Consider the following 14531-nt stretch of genomic DNA (forward strand, 5'->3'; position numbering starts at 1 on the left):
TGCTCACAGCTCAGCCTTGCTTTATATTAGCAAAGTCCTGACTACTTTCACCTGGACCTGCAGTCTCATACTGGGTCTGTAATACATGGACTTACATTTCAGGACCCCTTCTTACTACAGAGAACAATCAAAATGCATCTTCAGTCTTCCCCACTGTCTAAAATGGATATTGTCTTCTATCTACAACAGCAACAGAACTGTTTCAAAAACAAGCAATTGTGTTATTTCTTCTCTATAAACTCCATGGTATCCACTAAATAGTAAACTCAATCCTGCATCCCCTGAGATACTACATTCAATTAAACGTACTTAATCTAAGAATGCCTGTCCTCACTGACCACTGAATTCTTTACCTATACACTTATAATAATCTAATCCACATCTCCCTGAATAGAAGGGCTGCCTTATTTATTCCCATTGTTCTTTGGCCAAAAGAGAAACTTATAAAAAACCCTAGTTTCCACTGAAGCCAGGAAGGAAATAGCATTTGTTTAACACAACAAGAGGCCTTTCACTACCTGACTGATGCCCTTGACCAGCACACTATTATGGCCTCTCAATGTGCTGGCTGCCCCTTGCTTGGCTGCTCTGCTCTGATAAGAGATGCCAACTCCCCTGAGTGTCATTCGGAGCTCAGAGTGAGAAGCAATGGTCCCACGAGGATTAGTTTCAAAAGCTTATGAAGGAAATAAGACATTTTCATGCTGTTACTGCTATTTTCTGCACGAAACCATAGCGGCTGAAGAGCTGTATCTGAATACTCACTATTTGACAGAAAGATCTGCACCATTCTTTACCTTCTTCCCAATAGGAACTGAGATACGCTTTACAACACACACACATTCCCTTTGGTGGCTAATTATTTAGTGAGCTACCAGAAAAAAACTAGGTTATATTTTGTGGTAGATACACTGTAATACTGCTAAAAGCAATGCTCCAAGTTAACAGTCTGACGTAAAGACACAATTAGGTAAACAGAATCATAGGGCTGGAAGAGACCTCAGGAGACCATTGAATCCTCCACCTCCTCCACCACTGTGCTGAAAACAGGATCAACTCCTTTCTGCAGAACTGCTGCTTAGTTACTTGGTTCCCAGCCTGTACTGAGGCACTTGGGACTCCTCCATCCTAACTGCAGGACTCTGCACTTGTCCTTGTTGAACCTGATCACATTTCCTCCTAATCTTCCCATTTATGTAGGTCTCCCTGGACCCCATCTCTACCCTCCAGCCTATCAACCTCTTCCCTAGTTTAATATCATCTGCACATTTGCAAGAAGTGGGTCTGTTCTCTCATCTGTTGAATAAAACTGGCCCCAGAACTGACCCTTGAGGTACTCCACTTGATACCAGATACCAAACAGAGTATCCATTGAGCCTCATGATCTAGTCAGAGTCAGAATGAAACAATATAATAAAACATCAAATCAGATCCACCAGAAATTATCTAACTCAACTTCCCCATCCCACAACCCTCCCCCAGACTCCTCACCATCCTTCTGGTCTTCTGATTTGTCAACCTTGATAACAGTTTTTGGACCTCTGTGCTATATATATGGAGTCTGTCCTGGTAAGGCTATGGTCTTAAAAAATAGGTCTATTCCACGAAACCCCATCACCTAGTAAATTATTTTGTTAGACTTTAAAGTGCAACATGACTGCTTTTTTGTTTTTGTATAAATTTAGATCATGTAAACTGAGACGTTTAAAGGCTGACAACAATATCCTTCTTCTAAAGTACAAAGATACATAGCTATAGTCCCACCCGCATCCCCTCCTATCGATACTTTTTTTAGAATATTCCAGATTTGTGGTGCCCAACAACCCACAAATAAGATAGTCTGTACAAAAAATCCTTGAGTGAAATAGGATTTTGGTATGTATATCTATAAACACTCTGGAATGAAAGGTACTCTATACATTTAATATTTTCTCTGCACTGCATATGTGAGGTACAAAATATTTGTACAGCAATTGTATTAGTATATATTTTTAAAACATTAACATTTGAATGTGTATCAAGGGCCAGATTTTCAAAAACTAGGCTTCAATTTTGAGAGAGAACAGTTAACTCATAAGGTAGTTTTGTGACTGAATTTATCTAAACCGTAATTTGTGATACTTAAATATGAAAGAAATTCCTAATTTAATTAACTAATCAGGAATTTTAAACACAAAAGTAGTGAAAGTCTGAGTACAACAAACTAAAGGTATAATAATGGTTAAGGCTGTGTTGAAATTTGGTGCTGCCTTTCCTATAGATTAACAAGTAAGAATCTATAAACAAACAGGCTATAAATACTTTAAAAGGGCAACATTTCAGGCAAGCAAGAAATCTTCTTTTTGGTGAAGTATTCCAGGATAGCACAAAGAATTAATTAGGAAAAAGCTAAAACATAAAAGTTAATCACAACACAGCGAATGGAAGAAAATAAGTAACTGAACTTGCCTCTAACTGTGCTTCTGTCCATGCTGCATAGTAAATATATAAAAAAGAGAATTCTAGATTTAAAAGATAGTTACGTTACACAGATTCCTCATGAACAATATTTGTCATAAGAACACCAGTCAGAGGGAGGATTGTTGATCTGCTCCCTCTGCCCCAGCAAGGGATGAAGTAGTGCGCACTGAGTCAAGGTGAATAGTGATCACAACTAGAAATGATTATTCAAAACTATCTTTAAAATAGCAGAGATGCAAAGCTTACAGCAATGTGCACACCAAGGTTTAAAATACATAACAATGTGTGTTAACCTTTTCAACGCCCTATTATTTGTGACAAGTTTTGGGGAAGGGCACATATCTACTACTATGCATATACATCCAGTAATTTGAACACTCACAAAAGTAAGAACATTTTTAAAAGCCACTGCCCAAGGAATGAACAGCACCACACCCTAGAAGGATTAAATTTTAGATGATTATAATCTAAGTGACTTTGGAGAAAAAGGAAAATGATCTTAAAATCAATTAAAAACTAGAGTGTCACCTTAAAAAAAAAATCACACATTTCTTCCCTGGGGAAAATGGGAGAAGACACCCCTATAAACACATGATCAAAACTCTGTATATTTTCAGAACAGAACAGTAGCTTTGGTTTGATGTACATTTCGTTTATTTTGATAAGACCTGGTAAATCCAATCCTAAACAGCAAATCATTTTTTTCTCTCTGATCTACACATCCTTTAGAAAATGTAAAGAGTACTGCATAGCTTAAACCCAAAATGCACCTATATAATGCACTAATCACAGGCCAGTCTGCAGTCTGGGGGGAATTAAATAATTCAAGATCACCTTCTCAGACTTCTGTTTTCCCCATCTGCTTCAACAAGAAAGTCTCATAAAAACATCAGTTTCTTTTTGAGCAATGATAATAATAATAACTCAAAGAGTGTACTTTAGGTTTTCCCTCATGTATAGTGTGCAAACAATGCAATCACATGGTTCCCAGACAGTTACTTAGCCAGGGTAGGGATACCTAAATCCCAATCCTCTGCAAGCCAATATTAACCCCTTTTTACATCACCTCACCGACACCAGAAGCAAGAGACAGGATAAAGGTTTATTGCTCTCAAAATTGTCAGCATAAGATCAGAAGAACAACACTCTCAGACAACGCTCCTGTGCAATTGAATACAGTGCAACTATTCTTGAGTGCAAACCTTCATAAAAAGTTGCTTTTACCTTCCCTTCCAACAAACCCTGTGACTCCTGGGGACAGGGACCAGCATGTGTTATTTTACTCTTTTCTATTGGGACTAGTGCTGAAGCAGCTGGTACATTTATGTAAACAGATCAGAACACTGAACAAGCCCAAATGGAACGATAAATATATTCCAGTTTTGTGCTGCACCCTGGAGACTTTGAAAGACTTTCACGCTTATGGTGGACAGTTCCAAAGCCAAAGATGTTGCCACAAAAAAACGCTACCATGAGGACCCAGAGGCTACAGCAACACTTACCAGAGAAGATCTAACACTTAGGTTCGATCTTCCGGAACGCCATTTTGCGCATGTGCGAAATGGCACGTTCTGGAGTCAATGTCCACCCCTTAACTCCTTGTGAATCACAAGGATTAAGGAATGTGGATGGGAGGAGCACTCCTGTCAACATTCTGCAGGGTGGACAGGAACCGGTGCGAAAAATCAAGTTTAGGTGTGCAATTGGCATACCTAAAATTGCACAGCAGCTGTCCACATTCCCAGTAAGCGTAGATGTAGCCAGAGTGCATGAACAGTGCCTTTGAACATGGTTGTGAAACCAGTCAGAGCTTTTGAGTTCACCAATAACAGCTTGAAATGAACCCATAAATTCAGAGCACTGCTCAAAGGAAGAAGAGGTTTGCTGTAGCAGCATTTACCCTACTGTTAAAACTACCACCACAACAAACTTTTGGGTCAAATTTTACATTAAGTACATAGGGTCTCACGGCACAGTTAATATTATCCTTTGCACATATTGGATTTGCAATCTACTTTCCTCCTAAAAACCAACACACTTAGTTATTTTGTTTGTGTTTTCTTCTCCTTTATCAAAAATTTGGGCAGAGAATCACACTAATTCAAGCTTAAAATTAAAAAATAACAAAAGACACAATCAGCTAGCTTTGATTTCTTTTAAAAATCTCTGCTGAGATTGTTTTCAAAAGCCAGATGACTTCCGCCAACATTGTTTTAATCTAAACATCTGGTAGCCTAGCAGTATTGGAAAGCCTTATTTTTGTAGCAAGACACCAAGCAGATATTACTCAAAGGCTTCTAAATTAGAAGGATATGTTCTTTAAAATCATCCAATACAGATTTCACTTACTAAAATGAGTTACAAGGTAGCTTAGTGGGTTTACAAAGACTACAGCAGAGTCTAGAACAGGAGTCTCAAAATCTGCTTTCCTTAGCAAGATTGCCAGTCCTCAAATTCTTGTGTGGGCCAGTTGGCTGCCCCCTCTGACAAGGCTTGGGGGTCTCTGCAAGTTCCCTCTGCCCACATGCCTCCGGGGCCCCCCTGCCAGATTGTGCAATTCCCTTCCCACCCCTCACCCCCTGGGCATCCTCTGGCACTGCCTACGCAACAGGAAAATTTAATATGCTGCCCACTGGGACCCCTGACACCACCACCAGTAGCACAGAAGGGCTAGAGTGGCTTCCAACTGCTAGCTCTGCACCACTGTCCCTGTGGCCTGTGGGAGGTTTGTGTGGAATCATCCATGAGCCCCGGGGGGAGGGGACTGCCCCAAACACCCATGCTTACAGGTTAACTTGTGGGACCAGTGATGGTGCAGCCATGGGCAAGTGGAGCTGAGAATCAGTCTTCTTCACTCTGCTGCTATCTCCCAAGCCAGACCATGCTGGTGGTGGGATGGTCTGCTTCACCATGGCAGAGATGAGGCTGACGTGGGAGATGGCAGTGGAACAGAGCAGAGGCTGCTGAATCACTTCATTTCATGCTGCTGCCACCCTGTGCCAGGTCCTCCCTTGGTAATCCCCAAGGCTACATCTATTGGGGAGTGGGCTTATGGGAAGGGCAGAGCAGGGGCAGGGTGGAGACACAGCAGGAAAGGACACTCCCTTCTTACCACCCCCTCCCAAGGCCACAGGGACTCATGCCAGCAGCCGTGTGCAGGCTGGACAGTGCAATTGCTTGGGATGCAGATGGCCCACAAGCCATGAGTTTGAGACCTCTGGTCTAGAATTTAATAGCAAGCAAGCATGGCAGATAGCAATTATATACATTTGAAATTCCTACAGCTTCTTTTATCCAAGAGAACATGGCGTATAGCAGCAATGTAGAAAACATAATGCTACGCTGGAAAGACAGGCACAGAACTGGTTTAAAAAAAAAAGTATGGCATACTTAAAAATATTTAAAAACAAAACAAAACAAAAAAGCCAAAGACAATAGACTTCTCCAGCAATGGTGTTTTCTAACTTAAAACATTTTTTTAACTTATTGAATCAGAGTTTGAGTTCTGATCCTAAATATGACAGATGGATTTGTACTTAAAAAGAAACGCTCTCCTTTGTGCCCACACACAGAGTGAGTTTAGAACTCAGGAGCTTTCGGAACAGGATCTCACCAAAGTCATCCTGGTTGACAGCTCTGGGAGCCATCAGTTAGCAATGTTATCTCTTTAATTAACCTGGGATGGGTTTGACAGCATTCCGTCCTTAACTTTCCCCCTTACATAACTGCTCAAGCAAAAATGGAAAATGAAAACAAAAATAGCTGAGCTCAGCACATTACATTCTGGCTGCAGATGAAGAGGACATGTACAGAAACAGGAACCAGTGGCCAGCAGCTGCAGAAAAACAGAGGGCTACTTCACAGTAGCTAACGTACTCCAGGGCTTCCCATAGGACTGTGGACAACACACACACACACACACACACACACACACACACACACACACAACTTTGCTCAACAAGGACACACCAATGACAAGGAAACAAGAGGAAAACTATGAGAAAACCTACCAGAGTAGATTGCAAAGGGAGATGGTACTAATAGGCAGCAAAGCAACAAAACAAGTCAAGTCCTGACAAAATAGGAGAAAGCAAGTCCTTCAAGTAAGAAAACAAGGCCATTTGTTTTCTTCAAAGAAAATAGAAGGAGACAAAGGCATGAAGCACTGTCCTTCCTTTATCCTGCAGAGCTCTCACTGAAATGCCAAGCATATGCATCAGTCAAGATAAGGCAAAGGAGATGGCCTTGTCAGAGAGGAAACAAGAACATACCAGATAGCCCTCTCCACATGAATGGACTCCTCCTATGTATACTTAGCGCGGAAAAGAATATGGTTTTACTTTCCACTTTTTCCAAAGCACTGTACAGAGCCCTACTTTATTTGACAGATGTTGGCTGAGTAAACGAATCTCTTAAATCTGTTAAACACTTTCAGCTTGTACATACCGGAACTTTTTCCATTAAATCAAAGAATGTTTGCCAAGAAAACAAACTTTCTTTGATTTAATAGAAAATCTATCCCTGAAACCAAACTATGAATTTTCCCCTTCACTTCACATTCACCACAGAGTTTGCCACAACTGGCATTTCTGTTTAGAAGATGCTGAATTATGAACAACACGTTTTAGAGGTACTGTCGGTGTTGTGTAGGGAAGACTGAGCCTGTCAGCAACCAGTGTCATTAGTCCATTACTCTCACAAGCAGTAAAATTCACCATATACACTCAAATTTCAAACAAAATCTTAAGCCTAGAAATACAGATCTGTGTTTTCAGACATACTCACTGTCATAATTACTTAATTCATTTACAGCATTCTCTTGTCAACTATGCCTATGATGTCACTTCTGGGACAAAAATTAAACACATAATTATGTTAAATAATGGGAAAAATTAAACGTAGATACTTCTCCAGGGCAACCTTTAAATAATTACTGTTCACCCATTTCTCATCCAACGACAGTTTCCTTGTATTTCTTCAGTCAATTTCTAAGCACAGAGAACTATTCAGATTTGGGAGAACAAAGAAAACATTACCAGCTCTCGAGGTAGAAAGGCTTCTTCTTGCCGAGCCACAATCAGAGAGACAGTCTCCCCTTGCTTAGTGCTTCTCAACATAGCCACTAGTTCTTCTTGCGTCCTGCCGGTGACATCTCTGCCATTCACCTAATGGTTGTAATTAGGAGGGAGAAAACAGAAATGATAACTCTTACTGACAAGCACTGTCTTTTACTTCCTAATCTGGGAGAGGTGTGGGTCAGGGGTCTGAGAACCAAGAGATGTTGAGTTTTAAGGCTTGTCTATGTGGTCCTGTACCACAGAACAGTGAGTTGCAGCACACACTGAAGTGCTGAGATATGAATGTGCCCCTACTAGCGGGAGCTACAAAGTGCCTAGCTTGCATTGACAGAGTCTTCTGGGGCTACATAACTGTGAATCAGATATATGATTTATACTGACAGGGTTTACATGAGGCAATTACATGGCAACACCTCAATGTGTGCGTGTATTCACTCCCCCATAATCTACTCTGCAAAACCATGCACACAAGCACTTAATTTGGTCATCACAGTGACTTTTCAGACCCTGCACAAGTCACTTACCCTCTTTGTTATGTTGGTGGGAATTTATAACAGCTACTTGGCAGGGGTTTTGTGAAAAATTAATCTGTTTATAAAGCACTTTAAAAGTGAAAAAACCACAACAATATTTAAGTATTAATATTGTTTACATCAGTACTCTTTGAGGTTAGCCTATAAAAATAAACATTTGAAACAGAAAATACAAGTGATTGAAAATGTGCACAGAAAAATCTTCACAGTGAACACACAGATTCTTGGATATTATTTCAGAGACCCATTTTTTTTAAACTGGTGTATCTATGTTCAAAATCAGGCAGTCATTGTCAGTTCTTTTGTCTGAATGCCTTACTAGACTTTTCATATGTACCTGATTCTGAACTTTACCAATATTCTTAAGTCAATAAGCAGTCTGAAGGCCCTGTGCTTTAACATAAATAAATAAAAAGATAAAAACCCTATAAAATGGGAAAAATATGGGATTTAAATTAAAAACATGCCATGCTATTTTGGTTACTGGCAACTACAGAAACTACACATGCACAATATGATTATATTATATTATATTACATTATATTGTGTGTATTTTAAGAGTCAACAAACAATACTTAGTAGCTAGCAAGAAGAGGATGTTAGATACTCCCAGTTCTAACCTCCAGTATTCTGTCTCCTGATTGCAAACGACCATCTTTCACTGCTGCCCCTTTTGGCAAAATATTCTTCACAAAAATAGGACCAGGACCATGGACTGAAGAGTCTCTGGTAACCACAGTGAAACCAAGTCCTTCTGGACCTAGAGTATGGATAAAGAAGAGAGTCATCATAAATTTCTGAGAGGAAATATTAAAATTAAAAGAACAATTAAATTTAAAAAGTTAAGTGTCAAGGGTAAGCATTTAGATGAGCTTTCAATGAAAGCTTCTTCAGGCATTGTGCATGATTGCATGGAAGATCCAAGAGCGTGAGTGTCATGCTGCTGTCAGAGGAGAGAGGTTCAGACCTTGCTGTTCATATGAATGAACTGATTTTTTTTGTTTTGAATTACCCATATTCCAGTCACCAGCAGCACTGAAGCATGCAGTGCCAATGGGGGCCCAGCTCTGTGCCCCAGAAGAGGCATGGCCCTGCTGCCCTCTCCCCTCAGCCAGGTGCAGCAGCACTGCCATGGCAATTTGAAGGGGGATGGAGCCCCAGCCACCAGAATTCTGGGCCCCTTTGAGACATCAGATCTGGGGGCAAATGCCCGCCCCCCAGCAGCAATCCTGCCAATCAGAAATCAGTAGGAGGGCTTGCTCTAAATATAATGCCACTTTCACAGTAGTTTTGGGGCTGCTTTAGATATTAATCCATTACAGTAAATATTTCATTGTGGTATTATTTAGTGGTGTAAAGCAAACAAAATTATGGTACAAAAAATTAGGCAAAACAGGGGCTCTTGCGAACTACCAGATAAATATGAGTCAACAATGAGACACTGTTGCAAAAAAAGCAAACATGATTCTTTGCACTGATTAGACTTCAGCTCAAGTATTGAGTCCAGATCTGGGCACCACATTCCAAGAAAAAATGGGGACAAAATGGAGAGGAGAAACAAAAATGATTAAAGATCTAGCAAACATGACCTGTGAGAAGGTTTATCAGGTTGGTCCCTTACAGGTGTCCTGACTTTCTTTAAAAAAAAAAACAAAAAAAAAAACACACACACACCAGAACCAGGGTAAATTGTCCCATATTTTGCGGAGGGGGCTCCTCTGCAGGGTGGCTGCACTGTTTCCTGGCACCCTGCACTTCAGGGCAGCAGCTCCTGCTGCAGCAAATCTCATCTGCGAGGCAGCTGCCCCGTTGCCCTGCATGGCAGTCACTGCTGCCAGGGACCCCTGCCATGGGGCAGCTGTCACACTCCCCAGCCCCTCCTGCTGAAAGGTGGCAAAGCCACTGTTCTTGGCAGCCCCAGCAGGAGGTTGTGGACCCCCCACTCTTGCTTCCCTTCATCAGGAGGCTGCAGAGCCCCCCATTCCTGGTGCCTCACCTGGGGCATGAGACCTCATCACTCAGGAGCCCTGACGCAGGACAACAGCCCCCCATCCCTGGAGACCGGTGTCCCAGATTTACCATGGGGCAATGTGATCACCCTAGCTATGAGCAAACAGTGAAAGAATCCGGATTGTTTAGTCTGGAGGAGAGGAGACATAATAACTGTTTTCAAGTATCTAAAAGATTGTTACAAGAAGGAGGGGGAACAATTATTCTCCTCAAGTTCTCCTAATAGGACAAGAAACAATGGAGTTAAATCGCAACAAGGGAGGGTTAGGTTGGACCTTATGAAAAACTTCCTGTCAGGTTAGTTAAACACTGAAACAAATCGACTAGGGAGGTCATGGGATCTTCAATCACGGGAGATTTTTAAGACCAGGTTTGACAAACACCTGTCGGGCTGGTCTAGATGAGGGATGGGCAACCATAAATAGTGGGTGGGCCACATGAGTGGCCCTCCTTCACCTCAGTGGACTGCAGCAGACCATGGCCACTGGGGTTCTACCCACAGCCCTGTGACCCTCATCAGTTCCCCTCCCCCACATGCCTCTCATCCATGGGGACACAGGAGCCCTGCACTTACCCACACCTCCCTCTCTCCCCCAGAACTTTTGGAGGAACAACAAGTCACGTGATTCGCACTCCGTCCTGCTCCTCACCCTTCCTCGCAGATCTGGAACACTGTGAACAGCTGATTTGCAGTGTCCCAGCTGTGGAAGGGATGGGGGAAGAATAGGACAGCAATCAGTGGATTTGCAGTGCTTTGAAAATAGTGGGAGAGAGGGGGAGGTGAAGAAAGTATAAGGCTCCGGTACCCCAGTGTATGAGAGGCCCATGGAGATGGGGGGCAGCCAGGGTGTTCACAGGCTGTAAGTTGGCCACCACTGGTCTAGATGAGCCTTGGTCTTGCCATCAGTTCAGGGGACTGGACTTGATGACCTCTCAAGTTTCTTCCAGTTCTGTAATCCTATGACTATTACCCAAGCAAGCTCAACATTAAGTTAAAAGCAGAAAAATGGTGAAGATGAGGAGCACAAAATCTTTATATCATTCAAAGGGCATGGAAAACTCTACGTAAGTCTCAGTAATGCCAAGTGAGTCAATACCTTAAACTGAAATCTAAGCACATGCAAATTTTCATCTGTCTGGCAAGCGTTAGGAGACTGAGATCATGAAAGCCATCTCTGCATACGGACATTAAAGACACTACCTCACATGGTATGTCACAGATTACAGACAAACGTGAAGAGTACTGAAGGAGCGAAGTCCAAGTGATTTTTCTTGAGATCCTTTCTATCCCAAGAAAGGAGGAAGGCAGACTACAGCTGACAAAGTCATGTAAGGTAGCAGGTTTTAATTCCAAGGAACTCCTATGCACAGGCCGGTTGTATGGGTTGGATGGCCTCAATTTTACCAGAAGAGGAACTAAGCTTCTAGGAGACAGCAGGATGTTTAACAACAAAGGGGGTAGGGAGACAAATGAGCATCTGTTTAGCAGAAAATCATGATGCCATGAACAAATTTAATCAAGGCTCAAAAAGAAGAAAACTTTTTATTACCTACACGCCTAGCATTGGTGTACAGGTAATTAACAAGAGGAATTTCAGTTGCTCATTTATGAGCATAAATTTAATCTTGGTATTACTGAAAACAAGGTGAAACATTTGCATGATTGGAACATGCACATCACTGGTTATGACCTACTTAAGGAAGGAGCAAGTGGGCAAAAGGAGATGAGGCGTAGCAGTCTGTTTTATGATGGCAGTGCATATTTCCAAGTCATTGATAACTTTGGAAGCAAACAATCTTGAATGCTTGGGGACTGATGTTTTGACAGATAACGCACAAGTCTGGTACTAATGTTCATCTCCTCTAGACCACCAAATCAAGAGAGAACAAGAAAGGTGTTCACTTAAGCACCTGACTCTAATGTATAGTAAATCACCATGAGGGATTTCACTTTGGATTACACACGCTAGAGGTCTCATGCTGCCAGTACTACAGCACACTTGTAATTTCTAAGGCCGTGTCTATACTACAGCAATATTTCGAAAGATGATCTTCCATAAGATCTTCTTTCGAAAGAGCGCGCCCACACACAAAAAAGTGGATCAAAAGATCGATCCGCTCTTTTGATAGAGATCATGCACACAGCCCCTGCTCTTTTGAAAGAACGGGACATGGATCAAAAAATCCAGTGCCATGAGGACTGCTCTTTTGGAAAAAAATAAAGCCTGAGGAGCAGCTACACACACATTTCTTCCTAAAGCAGCTTTCAAAAGGAGGCGTTCTTCCTGATCTAGGAGCGGCAAAGGGTTTCTGGAAGAAGATCCACATTCTTTCGATTTTGGATCAAAAGAGTGCATTTTTTTTAAATTAAATTATAATTGGAGATACACATGTCACAGCTGGAAGGGACCTCAGGAGGTCATCTAGTCCAGTCCCCTGCCCTCTTGGCAGGACCAAGCACCCTCCCTGGCATCTGTTTGCCTCAATCCCTAAATGGCATCCTCAAGGATTGAGCTCACAACCCTGGGTGTACCAGGCCAATGCTCAAACCACTGAGCTATCCCCCTCTTTTTCTCCCTATTTCTCTTTTGTGTTGTGTGTGGATGTGCTGCATACTCTTTTGAAAAAGGACCTAATTTTCCAAAAGAAATTGCCAGTGTAGATGCAGCCTAAAAGTTATATATAACTATTTCCTAATTCAAAAACAGTGGTAGTTATAAATAGGGGAGCTCACTATTGAACCGCAGCTTGACAGTTTAAGAAAAATATATAACAGGACTAAAAACTAGTGGTCGCTTAGTGTAAGTGATCATGACTTTCTTACATTTGTTATGTGTAAACAGAATTTTAAATACCTAGTATTGCAAAGCTGAAAACAATTATGAGCCAACTTAGCTGAGAGAGAAAAAAAAATAAATAAAAACATGAATAAGTCGGAGCTGTGTAAGAACATTTCACTTAATGCCCCAAAAGCCACAATTGAGAAAACAGGCTATGATAGTTAAATAAAATGAATAAATAAATAAAATAAAATAAAACCTGCCAGCATAGTTCAAAGGGAAGCAAAAAAGCAGCAATGTAAACCTTTACTACATGTTGAACCTCTCCAGTCTGGCACCCCGGGGATGTGACTGGTGCCAACAAGAGAGTTTGCTGCACTACAGGAAGTCAATATTGTCTTGCAGCAATACCAACACTTTCGTTATTTACTGAGCTTGTAGAAGACAGTCAGGAATAAACAAACAGCAGCATAAAACACTGAGAGCCAGGACTAGTGGCTGTAAACAAACTTCATGGGACGACAGGAAACCTGGCCCAACCAACGATAAATGGACATCTGGCTAACTAAAATCATGCCCGACCATGACGTTGCTGGACCACAGAGTGCCGGACTAGAGAGGTTCAAATGTGGATGGAAATGGTGGGATTGTCGATAACAACAACAAAAGGACAGGTGTGTTCAATAAATATTTCTGTTCTGTACTTGGGAAAAGGACTGATGAATCAATGGTATTTGTAACCTAAGTGCTTGGGAGACCACTCAAGAGAGATTTAGATGCAGAGCGCCTAAAGCTACCAGCATATGTTTCTATTGGTGCTGCACAACCACACATGCCGAGGTGCCCACAAAATTTATTCTGCCTGTAGATGGAAAAAAATTTAGAGGGAACATTGTTGGTCACATATATCATATGATGATGAAATACTTCCCATTCTAACAATCTGAAGAACTCTTACCCACCAAAGCTTACAATTTTTTTAGCATTTAATGCGCTACAGGACTGCTTGCTATTTATGAGCTACAGAATAACATAGCTACCCCTCTGAGACTAAGAGCTACACAGAATGGTAAACAGAAGCTACGTTAGACATCTTTGAAACAGCAGGTCAAGATAACCTGCATCCAGGAATTTTAAAAAAGCCAACAGAGGAATTCTCTTCAATGTTAACTGCCTATTTTTGGTAAGATGTGGCACACCTAGGATGCTTAAGAGGACCAGAAAAGAATAATATTATACCAATAGTTAAAAACAGAACCCCGAATGACCTCCAGGCCTCCTAGCCTGATATTAATCCCAGACAAAACAATGGCACGTTTTTTGTAATGCCAGTCAACATGGTTTTATGGACTATAAATCTCATCAAACTAAGCTGGTATCATTTTTGGAGGAGACAATAGGTTCGACTGATAAATAGACTTGTGTGAGGCATTTGGCTTGGTACCACATTCTGATGAAAAACTAGAATACAGGTTGAATCTCTCTTGTCCAGCACCCTCGGGACCTGACTGGTGCCAGACAGTAGAATTTGCTGGGCAACGGGAGATCAATATTTTCCAGCACATTACCAACACTTCCACTACTTAGTGGGCTCTTAGAAGATATTTAGGAGTAAATTAGAGCTACACAACAGCACAGAACACTGAGAGCTAGAACTGGTGGCTATAAAC

At 41.5% G+C, this 14531-nt stretch overlaps 1 protein-coding gene across 4 annotated transcripts in view; it reads right to left on the minus strand.

Annotated features, from left to right (window-relative positions):
• The window catches only part of PARD3B (par-3 family cell polarity regulator beta), a 614980-nt gene that overhangs the window by 318127 nt on the left and 282322 nt on the right, over positions 1-14531 (minus strand). For all 4 annotated transcript variants that reach the window (XR_012646411.1, XM_075001347.1, XM_075001346.1 and 1 more), the window contains exons 9-10: positions 8692-8831; positions 7497-7625 (exon numbers count right to left, since the gene is read on the minus strand). Coding sequence is in view for 3 of the 4 variants with exons in the window: in XM_075001347.1 (XP_074857448.1) it covers positions 7497-7625; positions 8692-8831 (269 nt within the window). In the remaining variant the exon portion in view is untranslated. The remainder of the gene's footprint in view (positions 1-7496; positions 7626-8691; positions 8832-14531) is intronic.

The sequence above is a fragment of the Carettochelys insculpta genome, chromosome 8, assembly GCF_033958435.1.
Source record: "Carettochelys insculpta isolate YL-2023 chromosome 8, ASM3395843v1, whole genome shotgun sequence".
NCBI lineage: Eukaryota > Metazoa > Chordata > Testudines > Carettochelyidae > Carettochelys > Carettochelys insculpta.